We start from the raw sequence: 12603 nt of genomic DNA on the forward strand, positions 1-12603 counted from the left end.
ATATATATATATTTTTTTTTTTTTTTTTTTTTTTTTTGTGCCGTGTATAGAAATAATGCGCACAGAAGAATATTTGAGTGTTAAAGCAAAAGACTTCCAAGTAAAAGATACTTTGCAAGTTGAGATTTTGTGGAGATGATGCCCACCTATCATGTGGTTTCAAAGCTTAAGTTGCTTTGATTGTAATTCGAAATTAAAAGGTGCTCATTATCATATTGGTTCACTTCAAATTAAAGATTAGTATATTGAAGTTGTTTACTTTTGTGGCAGAAAAACTACTTCGTACAATGTTTTAAATCATAAGCGTCAATTCTATATGTGAAACTTACTATTATTTTGCATCTTACATTTTAAGTGATTGTTTTACCTTTCTGCTACTTACCATAATTAACGTAACGATAGAAAGTTGTGTGTATTGTGATTTCACAAATAATCATGACAAGAAAGCTATTTTTCAATTGGTTTAGGTCATAAATATCAATTTGTTACTATTTATTTTTAGTTTTATCTACTTAATTGTGTGCTTTGTCCATTAGCATGGACTGGTATTTCAGGAGAAAACAAACTATATATATTAAATTACATTTATGAAGGCTGAGCTCTGCCTAGCATCAAACGTAGTCGTGGACCTATTTTATTTTTTTTAAAGTTATTTAAAACTGAATATTTTTTCGCAGTTATATTCCTTAATGTTGTTCCTATTATGAGAACTACCCTGTTGTTGGTTGAAGTTAAACGTCTCTTGTCAGTTCTGAAGCTATATGAAATGTAAATACACTAATGAATACCGTAACTAGAAGAAGAAAAAAAGTAACCATAAAATGATTGCCAATGATCATAATAAACTGTATTTATGTAGTTTGGCCGCAATTGCCTGAGCTAATACGCACAAGTGTTTGTAGAAATCAATCAACATCTGTAACGAACTGTCTCTATAATTACAGTCCAATTAGATCTTAATAGCCTTAACATTCACAGTGTAACTTGATCAGAAGTTGCGAAAAAGATTTTACTGAGAACATGAATCGTGATCACTGAAATGTTGAAAGAGTGTAATAAGTACCCTATGAATCATTTTTATCCTTGTTTCGAACAAGTTGGGTTTAGGTATGGCTGCCGTCAAAGAGGCAAATGCTCTGGACTGCCGTGGCTCCGTGGCGGCTCTATGCTCGTATGGGCACAGTTCCATGATATTCCATTTCCTATTACTACACTTAAACAACAAATTACTGCCAAAGATTGTTTGGGCATATAGGTAACCATATGCATCATTCCCTAACAATTGCACAGTGCTCCAAAATGACAACACGCCAGTATACGCAGTCAGACATTTTCATACACGATTTGAGGAACATCAGAATGAGCTTTCAGTACTTCCCGTGTGCTGATTAATCTCCCTACCTGAGCATCATTATACATTATGATCTTTTAGAGCAGCGAGTCCGGAATAGATTTTCTCCTCCATCGTATATACATAGAAGATTGACCGGCTTATATCCTGTCAAATTGGCAACGATGCTTCAACCTGTGTGGTTACGCCAAAAGGCACGACCTGTGTGTGACGTCATTATCAGTGTCTTGGCTTGCATGTGTCGTAGCGTTGTTATATACAAAGATACTTTACAATAAAATTATGTATTGAATGTAGGTACAAAATCATGTGTCAAATTTTTAAACCACTTTGGCTGCAGTATCATGAATCATATAATATAGATAAAGTGCACTACTTCTAATATCGGACCCAAGATAACATTTTCAGTCACCATTATTTCTAACTTTCTTAATAAAATTAATCAATCAGGATGACCTAACCTTTGTCTCTATCAGGGAATACAGTTCGGTAAAATTCTATGGGACCTTGTTTTATAGTTTAATCCCATTTCTTCTAATTCCAGGGCAAAATGCTAAAGCCAAGGGCCTGTGTAGCCATGGGTCCTCAGAACATTGGAGACTCGTTTACCCAGACAGACTGGACAGAGTCGGAAAAGAAGAAACTTCTGTCTGCTTTGAAGAAATATGGTCATCTGAGATTATATGCACTGGCGAGTGCCGTTCCTACCAAGACTAAAGAACAGATTAAGGTGTTCATAGAAGCTCGTTTAAAGTATGCCAAGTATGCCGTATATTCACACATAATGCCACGGAAGGTGCCGAATGGCAGACGAAAAGACGAATTGAAGCGATCGAAGGAAGAAGACCTTATTACGCCTCCAATGGAGCAGTGGCTTGCGAAGATAGAACACGCGAAACAAAAGGAAAAAGTATTTGGATTTGCAGATACATCCAAACTTCTTGCTAAAGCCATACTGTTGATATCAAAGTACGAAGTACAGCCTACTCCAGATGAAAGTTGTGGTGTTGACTATAAGAAACTATACGAATATTTGTATTCCTTGTTGTCCGGTCAACCTCCAATATTTCTATCAAAACAGAATTCAACAATGCTTATGAAGGATATTGCTCGGCTGGCGGATATTTCCCATCTCTCTCACAACGAGGATCAATCATCGGTCTTGGATAAGTGTTCAAGGGCTTATTATCATCAACCCAAAGAAGTAAGGCAGTATGGCAAGAAGAAGCGCAAAATAAAGGAGGAGGTAATGTTTGTGCATATATAGTAACACATTTCTAAGGGTGTGAATTTATTAATAAGTATTCATTCGTTATTGTTAAGTTTTTCGTATGCGATTCAAGCAAGTTTGAGCAAGACTTCTCAGATCAGTATCATTTCGATTAGAAAAATGCACCTTTGCAATCTTCCCTACTCTCAGTCAAACTTTTCATTTCCCTGTACTTTTTCTTCTCTCATCTTGTATTATTTGGTCCGTATATTTCAATCACCGTCTTTCTCTAGGTGTTTTTTCTTCTGTCATTCCCTCCATAGCTAATAGTGTGATTCTTCCATGTCTCATAATGTGTCCAGTCATTTTCTCTCTTTATTTCGAAATAGTGTTCAGTATACACTTTTTATCTCGTATTATTTGCAATATTCTTTCCTTTTGATACCTTATTTACCTATCTAATTTTCAACATCAGCCTGTAGAACTACATTTCAAAAGTTTTCGTTATATGTTTCGCTTTTTCTCTTCTTCAAGAGTCCATACCTCATATCCGTACAGTACCACATTCCATAGATAATGCTTTTATCAGGCTTTTCTTCAGTTTTTGTTGATGCTTCCTTCGTTTGTTTTTCTTCGAATGCCTTCTTCGCTTGAGTTATTCTGGATTTTACATCTTATTTGCAACTAATGTCGGTTTTTATTTTAATCCCGTACAAACTGGATTCCTTTCACTGGAAACTTTTCATCAGTGTTTTTAATAGTTTGATCTTCACTTTACGTGTTTCTTTTCATACGAATCTCATAACTTTTGTTTTGCTCATATTAATCTTCATGTAGTTTATTAAATAAAAATCACATCAGCAAGTTTTTTATTTCTGCTTTTGTGGAAAATATGAAACCTAATTTTTGGGCATTATCTACTACCTTCGACTGGGTTAGCTCTAGGAAGAGTGACGAAGGGGTAGATTGGTTATAAATTCGATAGTATGGAATTACTGAAAAGAAAAAGAAATCATCTTAGCTATGAACTTTTCTTTTAATGCCACGTGAGATCCAGTTATGTTTGATTACTATTGTTTCTGTTGATGTTGATGTTAAGATGTTAATGGTAACAAGTTCAAAACTAAAATTACACAGGTCCCGGGTTAGATTCCCGGTGGGGGCACTCGGTCGAAAAAGTGTAAAAGGCTTTTTCAGGCCAGCCATCCTGAATGAGGTTTTCTTCCGTTTTCCTCATTCACACCAGGCAAATAACACAAAGGTACCTAACTTATAGGTCCCAGGCCGCTTCCGTCCTTCCATTTCCCTGGATAGCGTGCTCGCCGTGGGACGTCATCCTTGATACGTGACGGGCTACATGGCCATAGATGCCGAAAGCCCAGAAATCTAAATCCTAATCCCTAAAATTATACAGTTTTGGTGCACAAGAAACTTAATGTAATGAAACCTTTTGTCAGTAATTTTTGTAACATATTTTGTTTAACATACGATGTCCAAATAATTCAATGTATACTATTTAGTTTGTTTTTTTTTTTAAAAAAAAAAAAGGAAAGAAAAGAAAGAAAGAAAGAAAGAAAACAATCCACAAGTATTTCTTTCAATTAGTATTCCGGAATTGTGTAGAACTTTTACTGTTCTGTTTGTATGTTTCCTGTCAAAATATATGTATCGACAAACTGCAAACTAATGGTTACATACTCAGTCAATCCTTATATCATTAATAAGCATATAAGTTACATCAAGAAAAGAAAAAACAGTACCCCAAAGAGATTCTCACAGTTATTGTCTACAGCAGAGGTACAACGCTAGACCAGTAAAGTGTGAGAGGTAGCACATGGTGGTCTGTACAATGGAAAAGTGAGGGGGAACGAGGTGTACGGAGTCCCTCCACTTCCAAAAATTATCTATGGCTTTACCCCACTTACTAAAAAAGTTACAATGGGCAAAGATAGGCGAGGAGGCGATGTGACGTCATGCGTCCCCCTACCTTTTCAGATCCACTTGTACCTTTAGATCTGTATCGATGATTGTTATTGTTTTATGGTTCCCTTCAACGAACTGGTGAACAGATAAGGTGAACGAACTGGTGAACCTTCAATTTTACTGTATATAGAGAACTCGCATAGCATCTTTTCAACCTCTTCTTGTAATATTTTGCTCTTCGCGGATGACTGTAAACTCTTTAGAGTTATTAACACCGTAGATGATGCTTCTTCACTGCAAGCTGACATAGATAGGTTAAGTAACTGATGCCCCAACTGGAATCTGACCTTAAAGCCCAACAAATGTTCTACCGTTTCTATCTCCTTAAAAAGGAATGTACTTTGTCAGATATATATATAAGGTCAATAATGTACTCACAAAACGAGTTTCATCTCAAAAAGATCTAGGTGTTGTCGTTGACAAAAAGCTCTTCTTTGCGTATCACATTATATCGACCTCATCCAGAGCCATGAAACTATTTGGTCTACTTTTTAGATTTCCTGAAATACAAAGTCTCCCTGCCTTTACGATGTTTTACAAGGCTTTTATTTCCCGGCTTTACCTACTAATCTGTCTTGCATTGACTCGGTTTTAAACTTCTTTCTTGTCATAGTTAGATTTAGAATTCCTGAGTTACATGATTACCCGAGATAGGAACTAATGTCTTTAATGAATTTATGTACCCCTGACAAATGACGTCGCGCAGCTGATTTATTTTATAAGATCATCAATGATAAAGTTGATTCTAAATTCTTTATTATCGCTGATTAACTTTCGTGTTTCTCCGCGACGTACAAGACTCCCAGGTTATCAATTGTTAAGCGCTCCTTATTTTACAGACTGGCGCAAGATTATAAACACAGTTTCAACAAATTTCAACATTTTTAGTACTGAACGAAACTTCAGAAATCAACTGAAGAGAATATTGTAAATTTATAGGTAAACTTTTATATATATATATATATATATATATAATATAATGTTTTCAACGTTGATGTTCGGTTCCAGCCAAATGACTTTGTAATGTATGAAACTTAATGAATAGGTAAGCATTCTTTAAAAAAAAAAAAAAAAAAAAAAAAAAAAAAAAAAAAAAAAGTTTAATTGAAAAACTTAATTTAATTCGTATGAAGGTATCAACAAATATCTTAAAATGTCTTTTCTATATGTTTTTTTTTTTTAAGTTATTTATTATTATTAATATTTTGTCTTTTCAGGAAACTGAAGTAAGTACAGAAACAATTAAAACGTTCCTGGGAAGTAGAGGTATGAATCCCATGAATATTCCAATTGAAGTGTTGAGCAAAGAACGAAGTGTCGTTGACGCTGTGAAGAAGACTGCTTTAATAGTACCATGGGACTAGGTATCAAGTGAAAACTTGACTTTGATAATATTTGAAAGACAGATCATGTATAGTATTTTGATGCTCTCAAAATAGTTTTCTTTTCCAATTTAGTACCAACGATCTCGCCTACAAAGCACTGTATGTAATATCTTTCCTATTATTATTAGATTGGCAAAATACCGTGATGGGCATTTTTAGGGCCAAAGTGACAAGATTCTTCTGCTTTTCTTAAGTCAGCACAAATATAAGGGAGTGCGCTCAAAGTAATTATTCCCGCTTCAAGCATATTACATTCGTGTTCAGTTTTTTAACGATAACTTCAGCGTTATATTCCAAGATTTTTTTTTAACCATGTGGCTGTAACTCTGAAGTTTTTAAAGTTGAATCAACGATGAAGTTTGTTCACAAAGGATGAAATAAGCTTGACGTAAGAGAAATTATTTTGTAGTTAGCTGCATACATATCTGAATAATTCATTACGAGAAAGACAAAGGTGGAGAAATGATATCGTCTTGATCAGTTTGAAATCCATTACATTTGGGAACAAAAGTAAGGTTAACCTTATAACGTTAATATTGGTGCAAGTTGGATTTTGAAAAAGAAAAACTATTTCAAATTAGCCTCGAAAAGATCAAGGAACTGAACCCCACAAATATTCTTAGTTTGGCATAGCTATTTGTTAAAAATGACTGTTCGAATAAGTCAACAAGTAGTTCAAAAAGAAGTATTTACGAGGGAAAGTCAAAAAATAAAGGGACTTTCGAAAAAAGGTACATTCTACATAATCTCCCTACACTTCAACGAACTTCTCCCAACGCTTCACAAGTTTTTTGATTCCGTCGAGAAAAATGTTTTTCGGTTGCAACATGTAACCACTGCATCAATAACTAACTGATAGTTGACGTTTAAATTTCTTAACTTCTGGTGATGATGGGTGTTTCCAAACCATGCTTGCAGCCTTACTTTCCGGTTCGTGATGATGACCATCCCGATCTTTCCTCGTCACATAAAGTTGTTCTTCCCTGCTTGAAACGCTCTATCCATTCGTAGATCTTGCTTCGCGATAATAAACAGCTGTCACGATACTGCGCTTGCATTCGACGAATGATTTCCGCAGGTTTAACACCTTCCGTAAACGGAAAACGAAATCACTGCCCTCATTTCTTCTTTGGTGCAGATCGACAATGGAGCTTGGTGGACAAACACCGTGCTCGTGGGGTTTTTCGGGGTTCTCCCGTTTCCTCCCACTTTCTTCATTCCACCATTTCACTCATCTCTCATCATCACCGTCTCCTTTAGCCTAACGGACATAATCGTGAGACGTAAAACTTAAAGATTTCATTTCATTTTTTTTCATTTCGACAATGGAGCTGCCATGTTTAACGTTCTGTTACACTCCAACGACTAACGCAAGAGTGACACGTTGCATAGAAGTGTTGCAGACGACACTAATTCAGCGCTAGATACTAGCAGTGTTACCAAACCCTAGTGCGAGAAATTGCGTCCCTCTACTTTTTGACTTCTCCTCGTATAATTTGTAAAAAGCTTTCAACTGGGTTGTATGGATGTTTTTTAAACACCAATCACTGTCTTGAGTTTAATGTAGATTAAGTATATTATTTCATATTTTTTGTGTGTATAGTGGAATTTTGCATTATAATAATAATAATAATTTATTAAATAACTTTACAGATAATAGTTATGAAATCAGTGTAGTAAACGTAGTAGTTAATACAGTGAAAATATCAGAATCCATTTAGCAAACAAGTGTTACAATCCAGTATGTGGTCCTCAAAGTAGCAACTGTGCATATCTTCATTCTGAACAAAACTTCATTCAGTTCAGAAAAGACACAAAATGTGTTTTGGTAATTAAGAGTCTGACAGTAAAAATAATACAAAATTTACCGTTTTTCTTTTTCTTGTTTTTCATAAGTGAAAGGAGATAATGAAATGCAACTTACCACAGTCATAGATAATGTTATTCTACAACAGAAAATATGAACCTGAAGAATTTTCAGTGTTGCCATCCATATAAATTGAAGTGTTGCCACATAACATTTCCCCCAAAATCTAAGTTAAGGCAGCGACTAGAGGAACAAAATCAACTGTATGATTATGTTATCATATTGTTTTGGAATCCTGTGAACTACTTTTTAAATAACATTTAATTTTAATAACTGTATGTTAAAACTATTTTGTTTATTACAAACTAAGTACAACTATTATTTAAAAAGCAGTTCACAGGATTCCGAGACAACATAATACGTAATCAAATGCAGTTGAGTTCATTCCTGTAGTCGCTGCCTTAACTTAGATTTTTGGGAAAATGTTATTCTTACGGCACTATAATTTCTATGGATAGCAACAATGAAAATTCTTCAGGTTCATATTTTCTGTTGTAGTATAACATTATGATTGTGGTAAGTTGAATTTCATCTCCTTTCACTTACGGAAAACAAGCAAAAGAAAAATGGTAAATTTTGTGTTATTTTTAGCATGTCAGGCTCTTAACTCTAATTTTTCTAACAATGTATTGCCTGTCAGGATTTTTTTAGGTAAAATAAAAATTAAATAAATAAATAATTTAATTTTTAAAAAATACAAGATTTTCAAAATTGCAGTGGATTAATTATTGAATATATTGTTTAATTCACTTGATTAAAAGTATTTTGCATATGTATGTTTTGTTATTACTTGTGAAAGATTAACATATTGGGTAATATTTCAAGATTTAAATGAAGACCACCGAGGAAAATCAAGAAATATCACAAACAACAAATATTGACAAAACGAGATTTCAGTATTTAAAAAATTAATGCTTCTGCTTCTGCATAGCAAAATTGTATCTATTTATTTCGCTAAGATGTTTCTTATTTTTCGCTTTTTGTCTATGTTCTCCAAACAAAAAGCAGTTGGAAAGTTAATTAAATATAAAATCAGAGCAAAGCAAACACTTATATTATAAAAATAATTTATGTTGCAGTTTCAGCAGGATATAATTGCTTTCATCAGACACACAAGCTCTGTTATTGTATTGGTATAAGCTATGAAAGTGGTAACACATCGTTTAAAAGCATTCACTCAGTAAGTTCGTAGGATGACTATTCGACTTTATTCATCAACATGGTCTCCTTCAAGAGTGATACATTCATTCCAACGCTTCTCTAACATTTCGATGCGTTTTTAGTAGAACGATTTATCTTTGACTTCAAAAATAGGCTTCAGGTTCGGCAGTCACTTCTTTATTGGAGCCAAATCTCTCTCCCTGGAGCATTCTCGAGGTAATCGATGAATACAATACCGTGCGCATTCCAAAATACAGAGGCCAAAACCTTACCAGCTGACATCTGAGTTTTTGGTCGCTTTGGGAGGCTTTCGCCTGTTGCTGTTCACTCAGCTGACTGCCGATTTGACTCTGGAGTATAGTGATGGATTCATGTTTCATCCCATTGTCACATACCACATGAAAAAATAATTTCTGTTGCGCTGAAACAGTTCTAAACATCGTTCTGAATCGTCGACGCGTTGTTGTGTTTGGTCGACTGTGAGCAAACGCTGTACCCACTTCGAACAGAGCTTTCTCATGAACAAATGTTCATGCAAAATAGTGAACACATTGCCTTCTGAATCTTTAAGATGTCAGCCATCTCACACAGCTTCAATTTATGATCGACCTAACTATTTTGTGGACGTTTTATGTTTTCTGGAAGAGCTGTAGAATTTGGGTAACGATAGCGTTCAGCGTCATCAGTGTTTGTATGGCCGCGTTTAAACTCAGCAAACCACTTCCTCTGTCTTTTGTCTCGAAGGAACAGAGTCCGAATAACACTTGTCAAGCCATTGCTTTACTTGAACGATATTTTTTCCTATTAAAAAGCAATTCTTTATCAGCACACGAAATTCAAATTTTTCCATTGTTTTGAAAATTACACAAATACGTTGCTAAAACCAATGTCACTTGTGAACTAAACGCCAGATTGTGATGACTACTTCCTCAATATGATATGGATTTATGAATATTGGTGATATCTCTTTGTCATCCTACGAACTTATTGAGTGATATGTTTATATATATTTTATGATTTTTGAGATATATTTTTTGGTATATTTTCTTGTTTTTGTTCATAAAATTAGAATATAGTGAAAGTGAATTAAGATAAATAATGATAAATGATAAATCTGCATAATGTTTCTGATGAAAGTGATGATTTTTTGCTAACATTTCAAAACAGATTGTAATATATGTGTTAGCTTTGGTCAATTTTATTGTTATTTAAGTTATACATAGTCTCAAGGCTAGTGTGAGCAATAATTACGCAAAGTGCTGTTACAGATTCGTCTAATAAATTAATCCCAAGTTACGATATAGTTTTTGCTAACGAAATTAGAACTGATCATGTTATCTTTGTAAATAAATAATATGCTTAAAGTAAAAGAATCATGAAGAGTTCTATTGTATTTGTATTAGTTACGAAAGTATTAACAGACCACATAATACATGCATTTTATGGTTTTAGAGGTAATGTTCTTTTATGGTATGTTTTCTTATTTAGTTGTTTAATAAGTTGTGCATAAAATCAGAGTATAGTGTGAGTGAAATGAGATAAATGTTAATAATGATAATTCTGTATAATTTTGTGATTACTCGTTTCTTTTCTGTGGTCTTCAAATGGAAAATGATCGAAAGTGTCATTTTATACTCATCTAATAAAGGAATCCAAAATTATAACGCATTGTCCTAGCTTGTCAAGCTAATAGAACTAATACATTGTATTATGTTTTGGATTACACATGCTGAGATTAAAAAATAATAATAATAATAATAATAATAATAATAGTGAAAAGTTTCAACACACCTTATATATACACATTACTTCTCTTCAATATAATATTTTTTGAATATTTTTTATATTGGTTGAATATGTGATACATTGTAATATGTTGTAAAATAAAAATAGTCAAAAGAAGTGCTAATAATGTGAGGGAGAGTCGGTAATTATTTGCACTCTATTTCTATAATTTAGTACCATAACATGGAGAATGTACAACTACACTTTTTCCAGTGTTCCATAAATTTCTGTGTATTCTCTGGATGGTTTCTGGTTGGTCTCGCAGCCTCCAGACCAGCCAGAAACATCCAGAGAATACACACTCTTACACCGCTTCTTGCACATGGAACAAATCGACGCCCTACCTAAGGGATCATGTAAATGGCCGAAAGAAGTTATAATATGAGAACCATGATTTGATGTTTCATTTCCAATGACTGTTTACAGAAATGTCTACTGTCTTTACACGCGATTACGCTTGTGCTTCGGAACTACTCGTGAATTTTTCTGAAAGCCAAACTGCTTATGGATAAGCTTGTATGTGAAATCTTGCCTGATGTGCAGGTATTTTACCTCTTTATCAATAATCAGTTGTCGATTAATCAGAACCCTCAATTCATTCATACACACTTTGTCGTGATAAAACATTTTTCTTCCGTATTGCGATGAAAACATTCGTTGCATTTCGCTCCAAGTACACCATCAGAGCAAAATAAACGATCATTAATTACTATTCCGCTAGTCTTCAGTTCGAAGAAAAGTAGTCGAGATATCTTTACTTGTAACAACAAGTGAAGAAAATAAGTGAGGATGATCAAATAGTTAATAAAGCAGACAGGCGCCAAAGGCAATAAGTGTAAAGAAAATTAAAGAAAAAGTGCGAAAAATTGGTAACTTACTCTCATATAAGTATTCCTATATCATTGATTTCTTTAAATGTATATTTAACTGTTCATTCTATGTATGTGTGTATATACGTATATATTTGACTGAAATAAAAACGAGAAGTACGGTAATGATCATAGCCTGAGATATTACCGAATGGGCGAATCACTCAACGTAACTTGTCCTGAGTTTAAATATACAATGATTACTTTCTGGAAAGATCTAATTTTCATTTTATGGCGACATAAATGATTCCGGTGATAAACTGGATCAGCATTAGCGATATAGAGACAATGTAAATCATAACACTGACTTAAATCAACTCAGCCTAATCTTCTGAGATCAAGTAAATAATAATAATTTTACGGAAAACTCTGGTTTCCATTTAGTGAGGATTTATAGCAATCTGATGACAACTGGCACCAACTTCATGGATATAGCGCACCTGTGGCTTAAATCAGTGGAAATTTCTAAACAAATTGTCATAATATAAAACCCAAGCTTTCTGTAAAGTAATTATTTATATTTTATCATTGAACTGTAATCATAAAGCCAATTTTGTGATTTGTGAGGTGATTGTATCTCAAGTAGAACTTCCAGCCGATCAACAGAATGTGATTTGTCTGGTCGTTTTGTCTCCAAAAAATGCAAATCAAAGCTTTCCGGAAAATAATTGTTGTGTATTTGAATTTAAGACAAGAAATTGAGCTGGCTGATCATTACCATACCTTGCGAAATGAAAGCTTGTAACTTGTTGTGATTATTTGAAAATAATTAGTTTCGTTAGTAGTGTGAGGCAAAATTACAAACTTGTATTAGTGCTTTTGTTTAATGCAAAAAAAAAAAGTTACCTTAGTTACAGTGTGATTGTAAAAGTTCGACTTTGCAGAACACCCTTATTGGGTGTTTCAGTTGCTCTCTGCCTCTGATTTTCACTTATAAAAATCAAACTATTGGTCGTCATCGTCATCATAGGTATTCTGCCACTATTGGAAGA

At 33.9% G+C, this 12603-nt stretch overlaps 1 protein-coding gene across 1 annotated transcript in view; it reads left to right on the forward strand.

The window, feature by feature from the left end:
- LOC145673231 (tubulin delta chain-like) overlaps positions 1–12356 on the forward strand; it is a 58088-nt gene extending 45732 nt beyond the window's left edge. Inside the window, exons 3-4 of the mRNA XM_081742727.1 lie at positions 1896–2597; positions 5762–12356. Coding sequence (XP_081598853.1) covers positions 1896–2597; positions 5762–5908 — 849 coding nt within the window. The 3' untranslated portion in view covers positions 5909–12356. The remainder of the gene's footprint in view (positions 1–1895; positions 2598–5761) is intronic.
- Positions 12357–12603: the final 247 nt, after the last annotated feature.

The sequence above is a fragment of the Thermobia domestica genome, chromosome 16, assembly GCF_964235325.1.
Source record: "Thermobia domestica chromosome 16, izTheDome1.hap1.1, whole genome shotgun sequence".
Taxonomy (NCBI): Eukaryota; Metazoa; Arthropoda; class Insecta; order Zygentoma; family Lepismatidae; genus Thermobia; species Thermobia domestica.